The following is a 24,411-nucleotide window of genomic DNA, read 5'->3' as shown; positions in this document are numbered from 1 at the left end:
GGTGTTGCATCTGCCATGGTGGGAGCATTTACACCATGGAAATTGGCAGATGCTACATATCAGGATTTTTTTTTTTTTTTTTTATTGGTTATTAATTTACCAGCATACTATTAGCATTGAGGCATGGGGTCTATATATCGACATGTGTTGCTGGGCAGTCTTTGGGACTTCCTTCTTATTTCTGAATTGTGTTCCAGATGGTTGAAGGCAGCGTAGCACTGAGTTCTGGATAAGCGAGGTGACTCTGCACTTGGATTTGCTGTGTTTGGGTTTAGATGGGGCTAGTCCTTCTTGCTGGGCTAGGCAAGAGTGAATCCTGGGGCCACAGTGAGTAGCCACAGTTCTGCCACAGGAAACTCGGAGTGAGACTGACCTGCCGCCTCTCTCTCTGTCTTCCTTGCAGCTGGGTGGGCTATGAACAAGCCAACTGCAAGGGCGAGCAGTTTGTGTTTGAGAAGGGTGAGTACCCACGTTGGGACTCATGGACCAGCAGCCGCAGGACGGACTCCCTCAGCTCCCTGAGGCCCATCAAAGTGGTGAGCCCCTGCCTATCACCTACTTCCTTTCTTTGCCACCTCAGAGCCAGAGGTCCAGGGACCAGGAGGGAACCTTCACCTCCGGCATTGTGCCCCTTCTGACTGGCAAAGGATCTCCTCACTGTGTGACCTTGCAAATGTCATTTTACTTCCCTCAGCCTCAGTTTCTTCATCTGCAAAATGGGCATATTAGTATCTACTGTCCTGAGATTCCAGTGTGCTTAGCTTGAGGGTTGTCACATTGCACAGCTCCAGGGGGATCCATCCACAAGATGACAAAATGCTCCAGGGGACACTGTTCATATTCTGTTCTATGTGAGTGGTGCTCCCAGGGTTGTGCACCTCCTGTCACAAAGCAATTGGTCAAGAAATGGTAGCCATTATAAATATTAAAAGACATTCTGGGTTTGGGAGTGGAGGAAACAGTGATTTAGCTCTTATTCAAGACTCATGCCAGTGTGAGCTTTCAGTGTTTCTCGAATCCGGATTCTTAAGAGTGTGTAAATTCTCAGGAAGGGGGAAAGGCCCAGCAATGCTCAGTTACACCCCCAAATCTACCGAGCCTAATCTAGTTGCTCCCAGAACTTGATGGAAGATTGGAGAACATTGGAATTAACATCCCACCGTTTTGGATTCATATGCTGGCTCTCCTAGTCCCAGCTGTGTGACCTTGGGCAAGTCACTTTACCTCTCTGAGCCTTAATCTTCTCATCTGCTAAATGGCATAAGAGTTGTTTAAAGGATGAAATGAGATACCTAAGAAAAATGTCTTAGGAACAGGAGAATAAGAAGAGATGTGGAGATAAAGAAAACCCCAGATATCTCAAGTGCCTACTAGAGGCACAATAAGAGAGAGAGAGAGGGGGAGAGAGAGTGTGTGTGTGTGTGTGTGTGTGGAGGGGGTGAGTGGGTGAGTGGGTGGGTAGATCACGCTGCCATTTATAAAAGAGGCAGTAGGAGCTGTGGGAGGGAAAATGACATTTCAGAATCAAATATTCCCCGCAGTGTAGAATCTTAGAGTGTATGTTGCATGAAAACGGCCCAGTAGAAACTCAACAAATGGCCGCTGTCCAACAACAGCCGTCAAAGACACGTCGTGGGTGTACTGGGCAGGGGGTCGTGGGTGGAGCATGCTGATCCCACCTCTGGGGCCCCTCACCCATACTCACTCCCCCCATCCCCCATCAACAGGACAGCCAAGAGCACAAGATCATCCTCTATGAAAACCCCAACTTCACGGGAAAGAAGATGGAAATCATAGACGATGACGTGCCCAGTTTCCATGCCCACGGCTACCAGGAGAAGGTGTCATCCGTGCGGGTGCAGAGTGGCACGTAAGTACATGTGCGGCTCCACCTCGCCCTGCTTCCGAAGGCTGACTCTGGGATCCCAAGTCCTGCTCTGCCCTGAACTCTTCGGTGATCTCGCACACGTCACTGTGCCCTCCAGACCTCAATCTTCCCGTTGGAAAGTGGGTGGAAGTTACCACCCATATATGGTTTGCAGCCCCTGAAGTTCCATCCGGAGCTGCATTTGGGGCAATACCTTGCTTTTGGAGCAGGGAAACCTTGGCCTTAACCTCAGCCCCAGTGCGTGAGCAGGATGTGTATGTCGGGTATGTCAGCGGGGCAGTTTGAGGCAGAGGGGACATTCGGTTGCGGCAGAAAGGTGGGGATGAGTTGAATAGTCTTCACAAAGCTGTGAGAGGCAGGAGTGTAGCCCATGCTGTCTTTGACTGCATGAGTTCCTGAGTCTGGAAACAAGGACTGTCATTTTTCGGTGAATTAAACTTCTGAGGCACGTAGACCATGGCTGTCAGCATTGAGGGATTTCTCAGTGTGAGAACTCTGGATTCCACAGGGGTTCACCGATGAGCTCTGGGCAGGGGTGGGCTGGAGCGGGCTCATAGCAGCTCGTAAGAGCCGGCTCTTGAATTTTCAGAATTGTTGTGAGCTGGTCGATTAGTCATTGGCAGCTTGCAATCAGCCACACCGGGAATGTTTACACCACGGAAATTGGCAAACACTAAAAATCAGGGCTTCCCCTCTCCAAGAAAGCAAGTTTAGCCACACACACTGGCTTCTTGGGGTTTGTCAGGCTCCTAAAATAGTGTGCCAAGTTCCGTGTTCAGATGCCCCTTCATTCACTCATTAATCCATTCATCGATTTAATTTGTCAAGTACTGCTATGTGCCAGGCACCGTGTTAGGTGCTGAATATGTGAAGGAAGATTAAAGAGACCTGCTTTGTGTAGCCAACAGTCTAGAGGGGGCAACCGTTAATAATTTAAGATCCACACAAAGCTACTGCCTTGAGGAAGAGACTCTTGAGCTGAAATCTCCAGGAAGAGTAGGAATTGCAGGAGCAAAGAGGGCAAGGAAGAGCATCCCAGGCAGAGAGAACAGCACGTGCAAAGGCCCTGTGGTGGGAGCAGCCTGGTGAGTCTGAGGGACTCCACGAGGGCTGTGGTGGCTGGAGTGCAGAGATGTAGGGCATGTCCACAGAGCTGGGCGTGTCCACAGAGGCTGGCCAGGCAGGTCCTTGCAGGCCAGGGCTGTGTGACGTTTTCTGGGGAGAAGACCATAACTGTCATCAGGTGCTGAAAGGAGTCAGTGACCAATGGTGAGGGGATTATAGAAGGCCTCTGGAACCTCCCCAACACTCCTTTGGCCATGCATCTGGGCAGGGGGGGTGGGACGGGAGTGGACAGAGGTGGTTAAGAGGCCTGTCTCACTCGAAGTTTCAGTGGGCTTAAGATCACTCCTTTCTCTGACCCAACTACCAGGCCTTCAGCCAAAATTTGCTTCAGGAGGCAGTGAGCTCCCCATCAAGAGAAGGAAGAAAGTAGAGGCTCAATGTTAGAAGGCGGGGTGGAAGGGGGAGTCCAGCTTGGCCCTCAGGAAGTGTGCAATGGTTGGGGGGCTTCATCTTCTTCCTAGCGGCTTATGGGTGCTCCTTGTCTCTTTCCCGCTCTTCTCTCCGTCCCCCCGTTTCCCCTCCCCTCCCCTCCGCCCCCGCAGGTGGGTCGGCTACCAGTACCCCGGCTACCGCGGACTGCAGTACCTGCTGGAGAAGGGAGACTACAAGGACAGCAGCGACTTTGGGGCCCCCCACCCCCAAGTGCAGTCTGTGCGCCGCATCCGTGACATGCAGTGGCACCAGCGTGGCGCCTTCCACCCCTCCAACTAGTGTGCCTCCCACCGTTCCTCCTTCCCAGGAGCCAGATCTGCTGCCCGGGATCCCTCCAGACCTCCCAAGAGTGAATAAAGTGTGACTCGCAACTTGTGTGCTGTGGGTCTTTTATTCCCAGGGGGAGCTGGGGTGTGTGTGTGACAGAGACAGAGACAGAGACAGAGAGACAGAGAGAATCAGCGAGTGTCTGGGCTAGGGGTAGGGGCAACAGGGCCCTCGTTGAATCTTACCACTCTGCAGCTACTTGCTGTGTGACCTTGTACACATTGCCCAACCTCTCTGAGCCTCTGTTTCTTCATCTGACTCACAACTCCTGTGCCCTTCGTTCGTCGTGGGGTCGGGGGCAACTGTCAATAACTGAAGAATCCACACGCAGCTCAGCACTTCCTTGAGGACGAGGACCCAGAGCTGAGAGAGTCCTGAGTGGAGCCAGGCTCGAGAGGACGCGGTCACGTGGGGAGGAAGGTGGGGTCCCCAAGTTTGACAGGCCTGGGTTCACGTGGCTGTTTTGGGACATTGACTAGGTAAGTTGTTTTACTTCTCGGAGCCTTGACGTTTCTCCTTGGGGACATGGGAGAAGAATAGTTGCCTCCCTAATAGATCACGGTGAGAATGAGATGGGCTTATCCAAACGTTCTCTCTCTGGACGGATCTTTTGTTGGTTATATGTAGTGCAGCCATCTGCTCCCAGGGTATAGCTTTTTTCCACTCTGTTTTTGCTGCTCTTTGATGTAGTTTTAAATTTTAAGGTAGCTAAACAACAATCTTTTCCTTTACGGCTTGGGCCTCTCACGTCTTCCGTAAGAAATTCTTTCTGACCCCAGGTCATGCATATATGCTCCAATAGTATTTTTTTTCCTTAACGGTTTAAAGTTTTGCTCTTCACATTTAAGTTCTTCCTCCTTTTGGAGCTGATTTTTGTGGATAGTGTCCAGTAGGGATCCAATTTCTTTTTTGATTTCTTTTTTTCACTTTGGATAATTGTTCTAGAAATTCCTCCACTGTGGTGCAATGTCATGCCTCTCCTTTACTACATTTCCACATACACGTGGGGTCTGTTTTGGGATTTATGGGATCTCTTTCCTGTTCCTGTAGTCTAGTTGTGTATCCCTATAGCCTTGCCACATTGTGTTCATGTCTATTGCTGTGTCGTGAGTCTTGAGGTCTCCTGAATCATTACTCTTCTTCGGGAATGTTTTAGAGATTCTTGCCCCTTTTATACCTCCATTTAGAAACATCTTCTTACATTGAGAAAAAATGGAAAACCTCATTGAAAGAGCTAAAGCGGTTGCAGTGATTATCACGAAGGTGAGAACGAATAGGTGCTCAATGAACGTCATTACCGTACATTTCTTAATTCATTCTTCACGCAACACTTATCGAGCACCTCTGTTTCTCCTGCAACTGGGCAGAGCAGGAATCTCAAGAGAGAGCCCCTGCTCCCAGGAGGCTCCCACTCTGGGGAATTGTACTAGCCTGAGAGTAGAGCCGTGGTGATTATCAGGGACAGGATTCAAAGTTATATGTTGAAGTCCTGACCTCCAGTACCATGGAATGTGACCTGATTTGGAAATTGGATCATTGCAGATGTAAGAGGTTAAATTAAGATGAGATCATACTGGAGCAAGGTGTGCCCCTCATGTGATATACTGGTGTCCTTACGAAAAGGGCCATTTGGACACACACACACACACACATGCACACACACACAGGGAGAAAGCCACGTGAAGATGAAGGTCAGGGGGATGCTTCTCCAAGCCAAGGAATGCCGAGGATTGTCAGCCACCCATCAGAAGCTGGGGGAGAAGGCACGGAACAGGTCCTCCCTCCCACGCCTCAGAGGGAACCGACACTACCCACATCCTGACTTTGAACTTCTAGCCTCAGAACTACGAGACAATACATTTCTGTTGTGCAAGCCGCTTGGTTTGTGGTTCTTGATTTCAGCTGCCCTAGCAAACTAACACGGTGATGGCAAGAGGAAGGTGCTGGGGGCCCCGAGAGAAGGAAGGGCTTGGTCGAGGCAGGCTTCCCAGAGAAGTGGGGTTTTGCAAGAAGAGTTGGAATTTGCCAGGTGAATCTTGGGGAAAACAGCGATCTTGCCGAATGGAACAGAGCATGTACACAAGAAAGGATGGTACCTCCAATGTTCCAGGTGTGGTGGGTAATTTGGGACATAGAAACTTTGGAGGGTTGGCTGAGTGCAAGGTCCTGAGAGACTGGGAAAGATGACAATGATGATGTGTATGTGTGACAGGTGGCACCAGGAAAGGAATCTAGTTATCCAGTGCTACGTAACAACCTACCCCGAACTTAGCAGCAAAACTGCAACAGTCATTTATTTTGCTCACAGATCTGTAATTTGGGTGGGACTCAGTGGAGACAGCTCATCTTTGCTCCAAACAGTGGTTGAGGGTGGCTCAGAGGCTGGGGTGAGTCGCACGGCTGGGTGCCGATGCTGGCTGCCGGTTGGGACCTCACCTGGGGTTGTCATATCGGCTACCTGCAGGGTGATCCGTGCCCCTGTTTGGCTTCTTCACAGCTTGGTGGCAGGATTCTAAGAGTGTCCCAAGAGAAAGGTGGAAGCTATTTACGGGTATTTTTATGACCTAGCCTCGCAAATCACATAGTATCACGTCTTCCTTACTCTAGTGGAAGAGGCCGTGGTCACAGAGGCGTACCCAGGTTCAAGGGGAGGAGTCAAAGGCCCCCATGATCAATGTGCCAAAGGTCAACATATGGGATGAGATATATTGCGGTGGCCATTTTCACAGAATACCCTTTGCCATGCGGGAAGGGGGACAGCAGGAATGGACGTCCTCAGGGCAGTGGGTCCACGGGTCCAGGGCAGGGCACCCTCTCTTTCTCTCAGGGCTGGATTGTTCTCTGTTTCTCTCTGTCCTCCCCTCCCCTCCCCTCCCCCCTTTCTTGCTCTGCCCATTTCTTCCTCCTCCCCTCCCTCCTCCTCTCTCCTCTTCCCCTCCCTCCTCCCTTTCCCTCCAGCCCTCTCATGCTTTGCCCACCTCTCCCTCCTCCCCTCCCTCCTCCCCTCCCTCCTCCCCTCCCTCCTCCTCTCCGCTCCCTTTTTTCCCCCTCCTCCCCTCTCCTCCCCCTTTCTTGCTCTACCCATTTCTTCCTCCTCCCCTTCCTCCTCCCCTTCCTCCTCCCCTCTCCTCCCGCCTGTCTTGCTCTACCCATTTCTTCCTCCTCCCCTCCCTCCTCCCCTTCCCTCCCGCCCTCTCATGCTCTGCCCACCTCTCCCTCCTCCCCACCCCTCGCAGTGCACAGCTCCCTCCTCTCCGGTCTCCCAACCCAGCCCACCCCATCTTCTTGCCCTCAAGGAGCCACTTCCCCTTCCAACCACCAGGTGGCAGCAAAGCGTCAGCAAAGCGGCAGCCTCGGGGCTCCTGGCACCGCCCCCTGCACTGCTGCTGTTCTGATTGGAGGAGAGCGCCATCAGTCACAGCGGGCTAGCAGGGCGGGGCCTCAGCACCTCCCCTTCTGCGGCAGGGAAAGGAGGCTCCGACCGACCGGGAGGTCCTCCGGGCCGCTGACCCGGCAGGGGCGGGCCTCCGGGGTCCGGTCTCTTCCGCAGCTTTCCTTTCCAAAGCTTGTCGGGATTGGAAGAAAAAAACAAAAAGTCAAACAAATCCCGCAACAATACTTTGCGTTAGGAAAGTGCTTGCGAGCTTCCAAAGCACCTTGTCACCCAGGATGTCACCAGAAACGACGTAGCAAAGCCCCTGTTCTGCCTCTGAACCATCCGACGGAATCACTCCGTGCCTCAGTTTCCTTCAATTTGGTGGCAATAATAGAATCACAGCGAAAAGTCAATGAGATGACCCCTGCGGGGTGTTGAGGGCGGAGCCAGGCGCCCAGCCAGGCCTCGCTAAGGAGCACAGTGCCAGGGTGCTGAGAGGACGCTGTGCGAGGTGGGCAGGTCAGGGAAGGCTCCGGGAGGAGGCGGCTTGGATTTTGTAGGAGGAGTAGGAGTTTGTCAGATACACGGGTGGAAGCGCCTTCTGTGTGCTCATTCACCAATTCACTCATTCGCTCCTGTCAAAAGGCAAAATTACGACAATTTGGTTTGAAGGTCTGAATCCCCTTTTGTTTGCGATTCTAGAATACGGCAACGCCTCGTTGGATTCCCACGAGCTGAGCGGACGAGGTTGGCTCATAGACTGGAAAGGGCTGCAGAAAGCATTGACAGAGGTCAAAAGGTCGCTTGGTGGTTTCCAAGTTATTTTCGTTGTAAAGGTTAAAGCAGAGGGAACTTCCTTCTCATGCTGGCTAAAACTGGGCTGTTGGGGGATTTGGCTCTTTTCTCTCTCTCTCTCTTCCTTGATTTCTTGGAAGCTCAGAGGAACAACCTAGCTTTCGCGTGCTGGTGGGGGACGTCAGCACAAGTGACTCCATGTTGTGCCTAGCGTGGCCTTAGTGCAAACCAACGGTGGCCCATAAACTTCATCGAACACTTCCATCTTCCTCCTGCCTGCTCTCTTCCCACCCTGCCTACTGCTTTTCCTGTCTTTTCTTCCTAGTCCTCTGACTTCTCCTGCTCTGCCCACCTTCCCTTCATCCTCCACTTTCTCCCCTGACTCCTCCTCCTTATCCCCCTCCTCCTTGCCACATCCCCAGGGTGGGCTCCGGCCTAGATGCTGCAACTCAGGCACAGCCTGATTTGGGGAGGGGCAGGGGAAGGGAGGCACAGCTGGTGTGGACAGACCGCTGTTTCCAAGCAGGCCCGAGAAGGGCCCAGCGGAATGTCTGTGTGAGCCCTGGGTTTCAGGGCTTTATTAACTGGGTAGTTGCTCAGCAAATGTCACAGGTTTTATTAACCATATAGTTGCTCAATAAATGTCAGTCTATTTGCTTTTTCACTTTTCATTCATTCACTGAATAGTGATCGGGGAGTGTCTCATATGCCACCAACTGCTCAAAGTACCCGAGATGCCAATCCCATGTTGCCAGAGCACCTGTTCTCCCAGGGCTGCCTCTGGGTAGCAGAGCTGGGCAAACCCAAGATGCTGAGTCTGTAGAACCAGGCAGCGGGGTTGCGTGAGAACCAGGAGGAACTTTATGAAAATCAGGCTCCCGGTGCAGCTCCAGGCCCGGATGGCTTAGACGTGTGGGGCAGGCTGGTGAAACTGGGGGGAATTTGGGATACAGTGGGACGGAGGAGGCACAGGTATAACCGTTCACTTCTTTCCCAACTGCTAACAAGCTGCTGAGCTTACATCATAAGAGGTCTGCAGCTTGCTCAAAACTGGGGACTTGAAACCCAAACTGAGACATCAGCCAATACTATTAACAAATGTTTGCAAGGATTGGGGGACCGACATCTAAAGCACCGCTGCAGGCGTGTGAATTGGTACAATCGCTTTGCAAAAACTACTGGACCAAATCTAGCAGTGTTGAAGATGCAAAGATCTGGAGACCCAGCTACTTCCTCATTGGGTGTTTACCCTGGAAAACCCCTCCCACGTCTGCCCCAGGAGGTAGGTTCAGGATGCCCAGGGCAGCATTGTCTGTACTAGTGAAAAACTGGAAATAACCGATACATCCATCAGAGGAGGAATGAATATATAGCCTGCATGCAGCAATGTTGTCATGCAACAGCCAGAAGGAATACACTAGGCCCTATGTATCAACATGGCTATGTGTCTCAGAAGCACTGCTGGAGGTAAAAGGCAAATTACAGAACAATATTTGCTGTTTATAAGAATATTTTAAAAACACACACTCTCTCATGAAGATCGGTTTTTTTTTCATTTTACATTTCCAATCCCTTATGGACTGAAAAGTTAGTAGCACACAATAAAAATGAAATACCAGAAATATAAAATGAAAAATACACCAATAGCCCATCCCCAATTCCTTCATTTTTTTATATTCAACAGACATTGTTAAATTGTAAAAGTTTCTAAAGTCTTACTCTCAATTTCTGTGTTTGTCTCCTTGCAGATTGGTAACAAACATGACAACAGGCCGCACCTTGAGTGGGTGTTGGCGAACTTCTTCTGCGCATGCTCTGCTCTGCCAGCTGGCGTGAAAGCAGCCTTAGACCATATGTAAATGAATGAGTGTGACCGTGTGTCTATAAAACTTTATTTAGGAACACTGGAATTTGAATTTCATTTTCATGTATTGCTAAAAAATGTATTGATTTATGTATTTGTATTTTTAATTGATATATCATAGTTGTACATATTTTGGAGATACATGCACTATTTTGATACACGCGTACAATGTGTAATGATCAGCAGGGTAATTGGGATGTCCATCACCGTACAAATTTATCTTTTCTTTGTGTTGGGAACATTATAATTCTTCTAGCTATTTCAAAATATGCAAGAAAATTTTTATTAACTATGATTTCCCTACTGTACTATCGAATAGTAGGGTGCATTCCTTCTCTCTAGCTGTATTTTTGTACCCCTTAACTTCTCTTCTTTCCTCCCCTCTCGTTCCCCTCCCAGCCTGTGGTGACCACCTCTGTCACCTCCGTGAGATTCCCACGTATGAGGGAGAACACGTGATAGTCTTCCTTTAATTTTTTCCCAATCATTTAAAAATGTTAAAAACTGTTTTTAACCTGTGGGCTATATAAGGAAAAGTATTAGTCTGGGTTTGTCTTGTAAGCCATAAGTTGCTGACTCTTAGTATAGATTATCTGGAGATACACATAGCTGACGTTTTTTGGTTTTGTTTTGTTTTGGAGACAGTGTCTCACTCTGGGACAGTGTGCAGTGGCGTCATCATAGCTCACTGCAGCCTCACTCTCCTGGGCTCAGCTCCCGAGTAGCTGGGACTATAGGCGCACACCACCATGCCCAGATAATTTTTTGTATTTTTGGTAGAGATGGAGTCTCACTGTTGCTTAGGCTGATCTCGAACTCCTGAGCTCAGGCAATTCTCCCACCTCGGCAGAGTGCTAGGATTACAGGCATGAACCACCATGCCTGGCCAGAGATACACATATCTGAATGTAATTTTTTTCTTTTTTCAGAAAGATTGGATGTAACTGCTACCCTATTTTCCTCTTTAAATACAAGGTTAATTATGGTGCTATGTGAGTTAGATAATTTTTTAAAGTATGCACATAGAAAAAAGACTAGAAAATATGCTAAATTATTAAAAATGATTAATATGTGATGTGAACAGTATTAGGCAATTGTTACTTTTTGGTGCTTTTCTATATCTTTCAAATTTCCAGAATTTTCTTTTTTCGTAATCATGAATCCTGGAAGGGTGCTATGTGCTGTCCCTCTCTGCCTGCCGGGCAGTGACTCCAAAGAATTCCCCACCCACAAGGAACCCTCCGAAAGGTGGAAGTGGGGAGGGAGCCGCTGCCCACGGGGAGAGGTTGAAACCTCAGTCATCCGCCCTGGTGGAGGGGCTGTTCCCTGCTTCCTCAGTCATCGCTGGCCTCTGGGGTGTGTTTCAAGTTTTTCAGGCAACCAAGCCCATTTTATTGAGGACCTGGGAAAAATGCTTTTCTTTTTTGCTCCACCTTGGTAGAAATAAGAAAGCTGCAAAGAGTGAGTGTCTTGGAAGCAGGGACAATCCAGGTGAGCTTTGGGGAAGGAAACAGAGTTGGTTTCCATCAAGGTGGGACTTAGGTGATGATGTTCCGGTTGAGGACCGCCTCCCAGGTGACAAAGATGGAGCCAGAGGGCACTGGCTGGGGAGGGAGGTGGGGGGAGCTCCGAGGCTGTGCAAGCTCCTCCCAGCTGGTCTTGTGAGAAAGGGAGATTCAGTGAAGCAGCCCTCCATATTAGCAAATCTCCAAGATATGCCCGGTTGCCCTGGAGCAGCGGTTCTCAGCGTGTGGTCCCCAAACCGGCATTCTCAGCATCACCTGGCATCCTGTTAGAAAGGCGAGTTCTCAGCGCTTCCCCAGGCTACTGAATCAGAAAGTGGTGCAGGAGCATTCAGGGTCTGTGTTTAACAAGCCCCCCAGGGGGTCTGATGGAAACCCAAGTTTAAATTCTTTCTGCATCTTTCTTTCATTAAAATAGGCAGATGATGTTCATTCTCAGCCCAGTTTGATTAATGCTATTTCTTTTTTTTTTTTGGACAAAAAGTATGATATAAGATTAATGCTATTTCTTCATGAAGTTATTCTTCTTCCTCCATCAAAGAATGCAAAATTGGTCTGGGTGCAATGGCTCACACCTGTAATCCTAGCATTCTGGGAGGCTGAGGCGAGAGAATTGCTTGAGCTCAGGAGTTCAAGACCAGCCTGAGCAAGAGCAAGACCCCATCTCTACTAAAAAAACAAAAATTAACCGGGTGTGATGGTGCACGTGCCTATAGTCCCAGCTACTTGGGAGGCTGAGGCAGGAGGATCGCTTGAGCCCAGGAGTTTGAGGTTGCTGTGAGCTACAGTGATGTCACTGCACTCATAGCTGGCAAATGATTGCTTGGATGAAGCCACGCACCAACGCAGGACTCTCGGCTCATGTATTTCTTCTTCTTTCTTAGCTCCTCCCCTCCCTCCCCCCTCCAACACACCCGCAAATGCTTTCCTAGCTCTTACCATTGTGATAGTTCAATGGTGCGTTGGATGAGTTTTTCTTTAAGGTTGGTTTCCCCGTTAGAACGAAAGCTCTGTGAAGCGCGTCTTGCTCAACATTATATTGCCACCACCTTGTACCGTGACAGGCTCACAGGACGCATTTATTAAGTGATGGCTGGCTGATTCACTCACTCTCTCACCTATAACAATTTGTGAGTTATTCCCATTTTACAGATGAGCAACTGAGACTCAGAAAGGGGGAAGTGACTTGCCCAAGGCGGGTAGAAAGTGGAAAAGCTGGGGTTTGAACCCAGGGCTCTCTCCTGGGTTTAAAAATAGGGAGCCTAAAATAGTCCTTTAAAAATAGGAAGCCCAAAATAGTCCTTTCTGCACCTCCTCCTTGCTGTGGCCTTTGATGCTGGCTGGGTGTCCTGGGCTGCGGCGTCCCAGCGTCTTGCGGCTGCTCTGGACGAGCTCTGCGGGGACTTTGGGCTCGAAGCCAGGCCCGGGTCAGAGCCACAGCCCATCACAATGACACCCTCCTAAAACAAACGTTTGCTCCCCGTCTCAAGGGGGGCGTGGACTGTTGATGGACTAGGGCATCCGGAAGCTTTGGCAGGAGATGCCCGGGAGAAGGGTGCGTGATTTCCTCATGTCGATCTCCTGAATTGCCATCACCCTTTGGAGCTGCTGAATTTCTGTTAAATTCACCCACTTCTCACCAATCCCCCAATCCAGGCCTGCGTCTTCTCTTGTTCACACAATGCCGGCAGCCTTCTCACACATCTCTCTGCCCTCCTACAAGTCCTGCACAGAAGTCAGAGCGATCTCGCACGCAAATGCGATCATGAGACCCTTCTGCTTAAACCTGCCATGGCTCCCCATTTCCCTCTGCATAAAGACCCTAATCATTAAATTGCAAGACCTGCGAGGACTAATCCTTGTCTTCTCTTCAGCCTCCTATCACATAAATAAACATTTTTTTCCTCTCCTTTGTACACGTGAGGAGCCCTCTAGCCAAAGGACTCTTGCATATTCTGTTTCCTCTGCCTGGAACATACTTCCTTTCCCAGTTTTCCCAATTATCCCCTTATGTAGGCTCTAATTCTCGGCCCAGGGTCCTTCCCCAGCCAGGCCAGTTCTCCAATGATGCTTCCTTCTCTGCTCATCTCTCTTCAGAAGCCCTAATCACACAGGTTCTTTATGTGTACTTGTCTGGCTTCCGGATCCACTTCTATCTCCTTCCTAGACCCTACGAGGGTGGGAGCCAGGCCTGATTTTCCATTCAACGTATCCCCAGAGCTTGGTACGTGGTTGAGGCTTGACAGACATTTGCTGAATGAATGAACGACTGAATGGTCAAACCCAGAGGCTAGGACAGCCTCCTTGGAATTAGTCACGCCCAAGCACGAAGCCACGGGGAAATCAGACTGTCAGCGTGACGAGAGCCAGGCAGCCGGATGAAGAGCTCGTCTTGTTTTCTCAGTCTGTGCTGATCCCTTCATCTGCTGAAGTCAACTCCTTGTTTGGGCTCCAGTGCAAAAGCATCCTCCTCCTTGGCTTGGCGACCACTCACTTAGTCCCTTCCAAAGCACAGACTCCGGAATCCGTCAGGGCGAGTCTTCATGGGTGTGTGCCTTACCCAGCCGAGCCTCAGCGTTCTCATCTGCAAACAGGGCGTGCGCGGAGCACTGGTGCCCAGCTGCTACAGAACAACATCATTTCTCTCTTTTTAAACTTGCAGTATTGCCATCTACTTGGGTGCCACCAGGACACTCCAGCCCCTCAGTCTAGAGAGCGTCAAAAAGAGTGTTTAGTACACGCTGGCGTTCTGGGCAGGCTTCCTGACCTCACCGCTCACGGCGTGTGCTGGGGCTGCCTTGCACATCTCGGAGTGTCGAGCAGCATCTCTGGCCTCCGCCCACCAGCTGGCCAGGGCACCCCCAAGTTGTGACGACCAGAAATATCTCCAAACACTGCCACGTATCTCCTGGGGGCAAAAGTCACCCCAGGTTAAAAAATTGTAGGCAATTGGGGTATTTATACTAGGGATAAATATATTTTAAAAGAGGATATAGATGGGTCACAGATGGTGAGGTTTCAGGCAGGGTTGCAGACAGGGAGGTGAAAATTTAGGACAAGTTATACAAGGCGGGTGTGTGTCTCCACCTGCTACGTGGGACAGACCCAGATAAACTGTCAGGCCAGGGGGGCGTCAAGTCCCTTATCTGACAGATGTCCAAGGCGGGAGCCTCATCACCGGGCAAGCAGGGAGATGTGGGTGCCTGAAAACACATCCATATACGTTTCCAAAACTTACTTGCAGTTGGACCCTTGAACAAGGCGAAGGTTAAGGGCACCGACCCCCCGCTCCGTCCCATGCAGTTGAAAATCCCCATATAACTTTTGACTCCCCCAAAACTTAACTACGAATAGCCTACTGTTGACCGGAAGCCTTACCAATAACATAAACAGTCCATGAACACATATTTTGCATGGTATATGTATTATATTCTGTATTCTTACAACAAAGCAAGCTGGAGAAAAGAAAATGTTATTAAGAAAATCACAAGGAAGACAAAATATATTTACTATTCATTAAGTGGAGGTAGATCATCCTTGCCGTCTTCACGTTGAGTGGGCTGGGAAGGAGGAGGAGGAGGAGGGGGTTGGTCTTGCTGGCTCAGGGGTGGCAGAGGCAGAAGAAAATCCATGTGTAAGTGGATCCCAGCAGTTGAAACTCATGTTGTTCAAGGGTCAACTGTATATTGTGACACGCAGTAGATGGAGACCGTTCTTAACTGGTGTGCAGCGTGTCATTGCGTAGATACAGCGCAAGTTATTAATGTGGTCCCGTGTTGGTGGAGATTCCTGTTGCTTCCGGTTATGTGCCTCTATAACCATGCTGCAATGAACGCCCCACGTACCCGAAGCATCTCCGTGGGCGGCCTTGCGACTGTTTGTGCTGAGAGCAAGAACTCTGCAACTGGGCTGATTGCGTTCAAATCCCAAATCTGTAATTTGCGGGCTGGGTAACGGAGCAAGTTGCTTAAGGAACTCCAGTTTTCTCATCCAGGAAAATTAGGATAATAGTCACAGGACCTAGATGGCCATTGCGAGGATCAATCTGTTAACGCACATCGAGCACTTGGAACAGTGCCGTGCTATGGAGTGTCTGATGTAACTGCTATGCTGCTATAGATTGAGTGCAGGAGAAAGTGTGAATGCAGCATGTCACAGTCTCCCCTGTCCCCGGGGGCGTGACTTTGGACAGGTCACTGCACTGCTCTGGCTCTCACCTGCGTCGTCCGTGAGGTGGGGTTGCCGTAAGGATCACAGGAGATGTGTGGCTGACGATAGAACTCAACCAAGATTCTGTCCCCGCCCTCCGCCCCAGTTCCTTTTCCTCACCCGTGTGAAGTTGTTAAGGCACACGTCATCACCTTCGTAGATAAATAAGGAGACTGAGGCTCAGAGAGGTGGAGAGACTTTTTGCAGGCCACACAGCATGGCAGAGGTGAATGGACTCTCTGTAGGCGACGTCCCTGGGTTGGGTCTCAGTGGCTGTTGTTGCAGCTCTCTGGGGCCAGCTCCCCTCCTCCTGCAGACCTCACTGCGTGACCTTCCTCCCACCCCCGTCCTGCCCCCCTGGCCTAGACGCTAAGCTTGGCCACCCACTGCGTTCTTGCGATGAGACGGAACTGACACAAACAGTCGTCCATGTGGGCTCTCAGAAACAGCCACCAAACGCTTCCGTATCATGGCAACCACAGAATCAAAACAAGCTCTTAATAAAAGATCAAGAAAGAGAGAGAAGTAGAAACCACCCGCCCCCCACCCAACTGGCCACTGCTCCGATGGCTCCTTCTGCTGTGATTTCAGTCTACGGAGTTGATCTGGTTTGCGTTTATCTTCAAACTTAAAGCGTTCCCTCCCTCCCCAAGCTGTTTTCCTCTAGCCGACTGTGGCTGGGAGCCAAGAAACGGGTTTTCGAATATACAAAGGGAACAGCGTGGCGAGGTCTAGAGGAGAGGGCCCACCAGAGAGGGGTGTTCGGGGGGTGGCAGAGCACAGGGGCTCCGTGCCGTGCTGGAGCCAGGACTGGTTTGGGGCCTGGCTTTTGAAGTCCCGGGGGGCTGAGCACCAGCATCACAGCCCCTCGTACCCACTGCTCAGCCCATCGTCACTCCTTGCGATGAAATCCCAGCAGGTCAAGCCGGGAAGGCCCTTGAAGACCCTCTGGTCCACTGTTTTCAAACTTTTTTCTAAAGCAAAGAAATTGTTCTCTAGATAACTTTGCATAAAGCATCCCAGTACGTAAAGCAGGTAACAGAGTGTTGGAAGAAAAGTGGGGAACCTGGAACTCTGCCCAGGGAGGCTCTCCACCTCCCCTCCCCACCCACCGAAGCCCTCCAGCATCTATGTCCGATGTTCAGTGCCCGAAGGATCTTCCGACAGATCCAGCGCCTTCATTCACAGCTGGAGAAGTTACTGTGAGTGGTAGTAACAGCAGCTGACTGTTATTATCTACACGTTCAACACGCCAGGCAGAGGGGCATGACTTCACACATCTGGTAGGATCAAAGCCCCACCGCCACCTGGTGAGGCAAGTATCAGAATGATCCCCATTCTGCAGGTGAGGAAACAGAAGTCCAGAGAGGCACTTCCCAAAGCCACCCAGCTGGCAAGTGGTGAAGCCAGAATTCAGAGCCCAATGTGGCTGATTCTAGAGTCGTGTCATTAAGCACTTTATGGCCCAGGGAGGTTAAAGACTGTCCCACAGTCACACAGGAGCTGAGCCAGGACAAAGAGGTGACCTGGTGTGGGAGGGAAGCTCACAGGGCACATGAGACTGGAGCTCTGGATCCATCAAGGTGTGTTTTAGGCACGTGTCCTGGCGGTTTGATAGGAGAGTGAGTGGCCAGTGAGCATGAGAGGAGGAGGAAGGAAGCCTTGAGATCACACTGGGGAACTTGGAACTAGGGAGCTACAGCAGGTGCTTGAGCTACAGAATCAAATCCTACCCTTGGCTGCACATCAGCATTGAGACAATGGGCCCAGAGTGTTTTGTTCCTAATAATCACAGTGGTGCTGGACACCGCTATAAGCATTTTATAGGCATGATCTTAATCATCAAAAAACCTCCGTGAGAGAGATGATATTATTATCCCTGTTTTACAGATGAGGTCACTGAGGTTCAGAGAAGTGAAGTGATTTGCCCAGGGTCACATAGCTGGTAAGGCAGGGAGCTGACATTTGAACCCAGGACTGGCTGACCCCCAAGACAACATGCATATGTCAGTTAAGTATGGTGAGGTAATGCTGCATAACAAACAATCACAAAATCTCAGTGCCATAGAAAGATAAATGTTTATTTAGTTCACATCCCTAACATGGGTTAGCTGAGCTGGGCCTGGCTTAGCTGGGCAGCTTTGTCCTGATCCATGTGTCTCTTGTCCTGTCCCGGGATCCGTGGTCTTGCCTTGTCATAGTCCTCTCCCATGGATGGCAAGGGTGCAAGAAGGTGAGTGGCAACATGCAAAGTCTCTTAAGGCCTAGATTCAGGACCACGCACAGTCATCCCTGCCTCACTCTATTGACCCAAGCAAGTCACAGGACCAAGCCCAGTGTCAAAGGGTGAAGAAATGTACTCTGTCCCTTTAACGGGAGGAAGAGCAAAGTCACTTGGTAAGGGTGAGAATACAGGGAAAGGGAAAGAGTTAGAGCCCCGTTGCATCCTGCTGCGGCACCTGTGTGGTTGAACACAGGCCCACACGTTCTTCGGCACTCCATTCAAAAGATGGAGGCTAATTCTTCATCCCCTGAGGGAGGGCTAGACTTACTGATTCCCTTTGAATGACTAGGACAAGATAGAAGGCATGGTGTGTAACTTTCAAGGCTAGGTCATAAAAGACACGTGGCTTCCCTCTTGCTCTCTTGAGGATCGCCTGCGCCGGGAAAGCCCGCCGCCATGTTGTGAGGGTGCTCAAGCAGCCCCGTGGAGAGGTTTGCGTGGTGAGGACCCGGGGCCTCCCGCCAGCAGCCGTGTGAGTGGCCCACCTTGGAAGCAGATCCTCCAGCCCCATTCAAGCCTTCAGGTGAGACTGCAGCCCTGGCTGTCATGCGACTACAGGTTCAGCACTGCCCAGATCTGTCTGAGTCACTCCTGAATTCCTGACCCACAGAAACAGGGAGACCAAACATGTGTGTTTTTTCCAGTCGCTGAGTTCTGGGGTAATTTGACATGCAGCTGTAGACAACTAAGGCAGTGCCGAAACATTGTGCCAACCCACCGCTGACGTTGCCAGGCCCGTTATAACAAGCGAGGCTTGGATGGAGGCTGCTTTGTCTTCTCTCCCAGAGAACCAGCACACTCCCAACAATTTACCAAGATGAGGGGACCAAAAATACTTGTGGTAAATTGTAGTCGTTAAGAAACATCTGTTCTTGAGCTGCCCAAATCGGGCAGTTCTCAAAGGGATGAGAAATGTATCAGAGGACAGGGATGGCTGAGCGTGGACTGATGCCAACTTCTCGGTGGATTCAGCTGGTTATTTGGGTTCCTCCTCAGAGCTGGGGCGGGGAGAAGAATCCAAATGAAGATGTAATGGGGTAGGTTACAGAGAGCTTCCCATGGCAAGGTGCTGCGGGCTGCGTGCAGGCGCAGCGCTCATGCTTACCGCACTTCTACCGCGTGCCGGGTGCAGGGTGGGCACTGAGAGCCCTGTATGCGAGGGCCAGGGGCTGGGGTGTTGGAAGACTTTGGCTCTAGGCAAGGACTGAGGGGTGACAGGCAGTATGGAGAAGTGGTTAGGGACCCGTGGGCAGACCTGGGTTTGAATCCTGGCATTGATGCTTGCTCTCTCTGATGCTTGTACATGGCCAGTCACCTAAACCTGTTGGGCCAGTTTCCTCACTTGCAAAATGGGCATAGTAACATTGCCTGCTTGACCTATCACTGTGGTTCTCGCCGCCTTGCTTTGTAGGACTCCCCCACCCCATATGTTTTGTCAATCCTGATGCCCTTCCATTGTAACGCATCCAGACCACAGCGATGGCTCAGGAATAGACACAGGACCCAAGTGAGGCCAATCAGATGTTCTTTCTTTCTTGAAGTACTACATTCAGAAGAGCTTGAGCCAGGCTTGCTAATGTCAACCATCATGTGTACCGTGTGATGAAATCTTGTCTAAGACCTGGCAGGAGATGACGAAGCCTCATGACCAAGACATAGTTTGAAGGTCCTGGATCCAGCCATTCCTGAAGCATATTCATAATTTGTCCTGGATGTCTGTATTAGTTCAGGTTCTTCCAAGAATATGACTGGGCATAGCTTAGAGATATTGCAGGTTCAGTTCTCAACCACCACAATAAAGCCAGTCGCACAGCCAATATAAAAGTTATGTTTACACTATACTGTAGTCTATTAAGTGTGCAATAGCATGATGTATAAAAATGTACATATATTAATTTAAAATACTTCATTGCTAAAAAATGCTAACGATCATTTGAGCCTTCAGCGAGTCGTATCTTTTCACTGGTGGAGCGTCCTGCCCTGATGTTGTTGACGGCTGCTGACGGATCAGGGTGCTGGGTGCTGAAGGCTGGGGTGGCCGTGGCCATTTCTTAAAACAAGACGACAGTGAAGCCGCCACATCACTTCACTGCTCCTTTCATGAAAGATTTCTCTGTCCCTTGTGATGCTGTTTGATAGCATTTTACCCACAGTAGAACTTCTTTCAAAATTAGAATCTGTCCTCTCAAACCCTGCCGCTGCTTTATCAGCTAAAGTTTCTGTAACATTCGAAATCCTTTGTTGTCATTGCAACACTGTTCACGGCATCTTCGTCAGGAGCGGGTTCCATCTCCACGTTTTCTGCTCAGCCCTAAGAGGCAACTTCTCATCTGTTCCAGTTTATCATGAGATCGCAGGAATCCAGAAGCCAGCAGCCTTGAAAAGAGTTAATGTTTCCATTCGAGTTGGAAGGCAGAAGACCGATGTCCCAGCTCAGAGCCACGAGGCCAGGGTTCCCTTTTACTGCTTGAGAGTCAGCCTTTCTGTTCCACTTGGGCCTGTGACTGGTTGGATGAGGCCCACGCACATGAGGAAAGGCAACCTGTGCTCAGTCCACCAATTCAAATGTTAATCTCATCCCAAATCACCCTCATGGACACGCCCAGAATAACATTTGACCAAATATCTGGGCACCCTGTGGCTCAGTCAAGTTGGTACATAAAATTAACCACCATGGTGTCTGAGTTACGTGATCTCATACCTCCCCCCATTTGTTTCAAACACAGTTGAGTTGATAGAAGTTGCTTTCCCTGGAGACTCCTGATGCGTAGAAATGCTTATCTTGCAGGGAAACGGAAACAGTGAGTGAGCTCTTCTTTCCTAGCACAGTGCCTGGGAAATAGCAAATGCTCAAAAATAATAATCGTTGGGGCACGTTGTAGAGACATATCATGGGGGCAGGATTTCCTCATTTTGTTCCCACTTCTCCCTACAGTCCTGAAGTCAGAAAATGTGCTGACATTTCTCCTACTTCCACAATGTCACATCCTCTCTTTATCGGAGCGTGGGCCCGATGATTCCGTGCAGATGAGACAGACCGTCTATATTCTCAGATGTTGGCACAGTTATTGATAAGCTAAACAATGAGGAGCCTGGAGAATTCTTCCTCCAGGCGATGGTCTGGTACCTAATCTAATTTCGAATGTCCAAAGCTGAACATCCCCTCTGCCTTTCTCTTTGCATTTTCCGTAATAAATTCTAATCATCCCCAGACTAACGGATGCCTAGGGCACGACAGATCAAAAGCTGTCCTCAGCGAAGCAAAGGGAAAAAGCACATTAGAACATCTTAAACTAGTTATCCCTGTAACGTGTCTGTCTGAGCATGGTGGACGGACGGGTTTGGACGACCAGGGTCCCTTCCTTGATGGAACCACACCTCCTCCACCCCCCAGAGCTGTTAATTACCATCCTCTGCCTTCCTTGAGGCAGCCGAGGGCCCATGTACAGGCTAAGCCAATCCTAACACCCGTGTTTGTGTCCTCTCGGGCCCAGTGATTGGTCCTAAGGTGCACATGTGATCCAAACAGAGCCAATCAAAATCCTTCTTTGGATTCCTATATAGCTGCTGGGAGGGAGAATGAGAGAGAGAGAGAGAGAGAGAGAGAAAGAGAGAGGAGAGACCCTTTTGAATTACAAACCATAGAGCTGAGGCTTGGGACTGCCTATAACCATCCCTCCTGCCTTGTAGAGAGAGCAACACACAGAAGGAAGAAGAGAGCTGGAGAGAGAATTAAATGCCACATGGGAGGGTATCACATGAGTGCCTGGATCTAGCTATACCTGAAGGAGGCTAGAATTTCCCTATTTTGCTAACATTCATTTGAATTGTAGCAATGAACTGTGGCTGTTTCTCACTCCTTAAACTCACTTAAAAAATGGTTAAGAAAACTACAGATGAATTTGTGCCAGGGAGTCTCAGCTTGGGCCAGGATAGGTTGAGCTTCTAGATGCCAAATGGCTGAGTTTCCAGCTACCCTTTTATAGTGTGGAAGTCTGCTTTGGTGCTCCAAGGTACAGATTTTGGATTGAGAGGATTGGGATGCGAACCTCAAATTGTGACTCTCCAAGCCTCAGTTTCCTTCTTTGTCAGCTGCAGGTAATAGTCTCTACCTCCTAGGACAGTCAGAGAGTTAAATAAGATTGTGGCCATTGAATTGTGCAGCTCAGGGCCCAGCACAGAGGAAGTCCCCCATCAGCAGGAGCTGTCTAGCCTCGATCTCCAAGGATCTCAGCCTGCTGCTCCCTCTCCTGCCTGACCCAGTTTTTTTAAATCTAAATTTGGCCGGCGGCCCAGGCTCTGGCCTATTTTAGGTACACCTCTTTTTGTTGCAGGAAAAAGAGATCCAGACAAGTTACCTTAAAACAAGGGGTTTATTGTGGGGATGAATGAGGACAGGAACAGGAGGGGGTGGAGGCAGGGAAACCCTCAGGACTGGAGCTTGTTTTTTTCTCTCCTTTAGAAGGAGATCATTCTACTCGTCCCTGCAGAAAAGGCCCCTTCCCAGGCCTGGGTATAAACAAACCCCAGGGAGGTATGGAGAGTATAGCTGTGGACGGCTAAACCTCTCCTGCATTTGTAGGGAGAAAATGGATTTTTTTGTGTGTGTGGCTAATAATTTGGGTTCAAGTTTTACCAACTCTTAGGACCACCAGGGTGAAAAGAATATTGGAATGTAGGAAGTGTGGAGGAGCTATAATTTCTCATCCAAAGCAGGACACGTTGAGAATGACAGAGCCACTGTGAAGAATTACACAGGGACAACAGACATCAACCAAGATTGTCTGGTAAAACCAGAACATGTGGTCGCTCTAAGAGTTTGGAGGTCTGGGAAGGAGGGGATGAGGGAAGTGGGGTCCCAGACTGGAAAGAGGTCTGAGAGTATGGCTGCTGCCCAGGAATTGCCAGGGTCATGAGCCAAGGGCAATGTCTGCTCTGTAGGTGGCAGACCTTCAGGTATGGCTTGATCCAGAGGCTCAAAGGATGTCACCAGGATCCTGTTTCTCTGTCTGTGTGCTCATGGAACTTTGCTCCATCTGCAACAAAGGCCCTTGGCAGCCCATAGGCCACCCAGAGGGAGACCAAGGCCCTTCCACTGATTTAAGAACCCCACCCCACCCTTGGATGCTTGAAACCCACAGGAGACCCCCGTACACCAGCAGTTAGTGAAACCCCCCACTCTGATACTTGGAGCAGGGAGATGGTTTGAGAATGAGCACCTTGGTCCCAGCCTGGGTCAGCGTGGGCACTCTCCCCGGGACACGTGAAGCTCTTGGTGTCATATCTGTGTTCTCAGAACTCTGTGCATGCCGGAAGCTTTCCCTGACTTCCCCCGCTTCCTCCAGCTCTCTGCTCCCAGTCACTGCGCCTCTCCCTGACTCTTCCCTTTGTCTTCCTGGCCAGCTCCTAGCCCTGACCCTTGACAACGCTATCACCCCTTGTCTCAAAGCTTAGCAATCTGAGACAACGTTTTTCGCTCCTGAGGAAGGCCCTGGAATGGTCTCACCTGCGGGGGATTTCGGGTCCCTCCCTGTGGTGAGCAGGTGTGTGCCTTCTCATTCAGCTTAATACCTCCCCCTTTTATGTGGCAACAGTGTCCCAGTGGGATGGGGACCCCCTCGCTCACATGCATTCTCTATGCTTTCAAAGAAGCCGATTCCACCCCCTGGATGCGAGTAGAACAAATCACCTAAGCTAAGCCAATCAGCACCTCCTGTCTCCCTCGCCATTGATTGGTCTAGGTATGGCATGGGTCAATCAGAGTTGGTGCATGGCTTGAGGTCCCTAGAAGAGCCTGGGGCTTCTTTTCTGAGGCTCTTAGAGGGATGAAGATGGGATGCAGAGGTGCCAATGCCACCTTTGATATGGGATCTACACATGGAACCAACTCCAAGGAAGTCAACCTGAGAAGTGGAGAGAGAGAGAGAGAGACATGGGATCCCAGTGACATCATTTGAGCTTCTGGATCAAGCCATACCTGAAGGTCTGCCCCTGGGCTGTTCAAACACAAGAGCCAATAAATTCCTTTTTCTCGGGTCAGGTTCTCTGCTACCTGCAATCGGCAGTGTTCTAACTGAACATTAGGGCTCACGGCCAAGCGGATGTTCAAACCAACCATAAAGGGATAAACAAATTACACAGTCGCTCGCACAAAGTGAGCCCTCTGGGCCTCGCCCTCGGACAGGGTGAATTTCCAGGCTCCAGTTAAAGCTGTTGACCCATGTCCTATCCACTAACCCATGCTGTCTTACAGAATCCACTCCTGGAAGTGTTATGACGTAGTTCAAGTTCGTTTCTGAAGCTCCAGTGGCCCACCTGACCTCCCTCTGTGCCGCCCGCAGCCCAACGGGTGGGTCTCCGGGGCCCGTTTCACGAATATCTGGGCCCCCTGGAACTCCAGGCGCCCCCATCTCCCTCTGCGCAAGGTCTCAAATCCCACCGTTGTCTCCAAGGCCCCGCATAATCCGGCCCCGGCTTCTCTGTGCTTGTCCTGTCCAACACGCCCCTCGCTCCAGGTGCCAGCCACAGTGGTGGCTTCCTAGGTCCTTGACTCCAACAAGCCTTTCCCCACATCAGGGCCTTTGCAGA

At 50.2% G+C, this 24,411-nt stretch overlaps 1 protein-coding gene across 1 annotated transcript in view; it reads left to right on the top strand.

Moving 5' to 3' along the window:
• The window catches only part of CRYBB2 (crystallin, beta B2), a 14,993-nt gene extending 11,173 nt beyond the window's left edge, over positions 1-3,820 (top strand). The window contains exons 4-6 of the mRNA XM_012644148.1: positions 404-536; positions 1,728-1,870; positions 3,556-3,820. Coding sequence (XP_012499602.1) covers positions 404-536; positions 1,728-1,870; positions 3,556-3,724 — 445 coding nt within the window. The 3' untranslated portion in view covers positions 3,725-3,820. The remainder of the gene's footprint in view (positions 1-403; positions 537-1,727; positions 1,871-3,555) is intronic.
• Positions 3,821-24,411: the final 20,591 nt, after the last annotated feature.

This window comes from Propithecus coquereli, unplaced genomic scaffold, assembly GCF_000956105.1.
Source record: "Propithecus coquereli isolate 6110/MARCELLA unplaced genomic scaffold, Pcoq_1.0 Scaffold206, whole genome shotgun sequence".
In the NCBI taxonomy this organism is placed as follows: Eukaryota; Metazoa; Chordata; class Mammalia; order Primates; family Indriidae; genus Propithecus; species Propithecus coquereli.
This window is presented reverse-complemented; position numbering and strand designations above follow the sequence as displayed.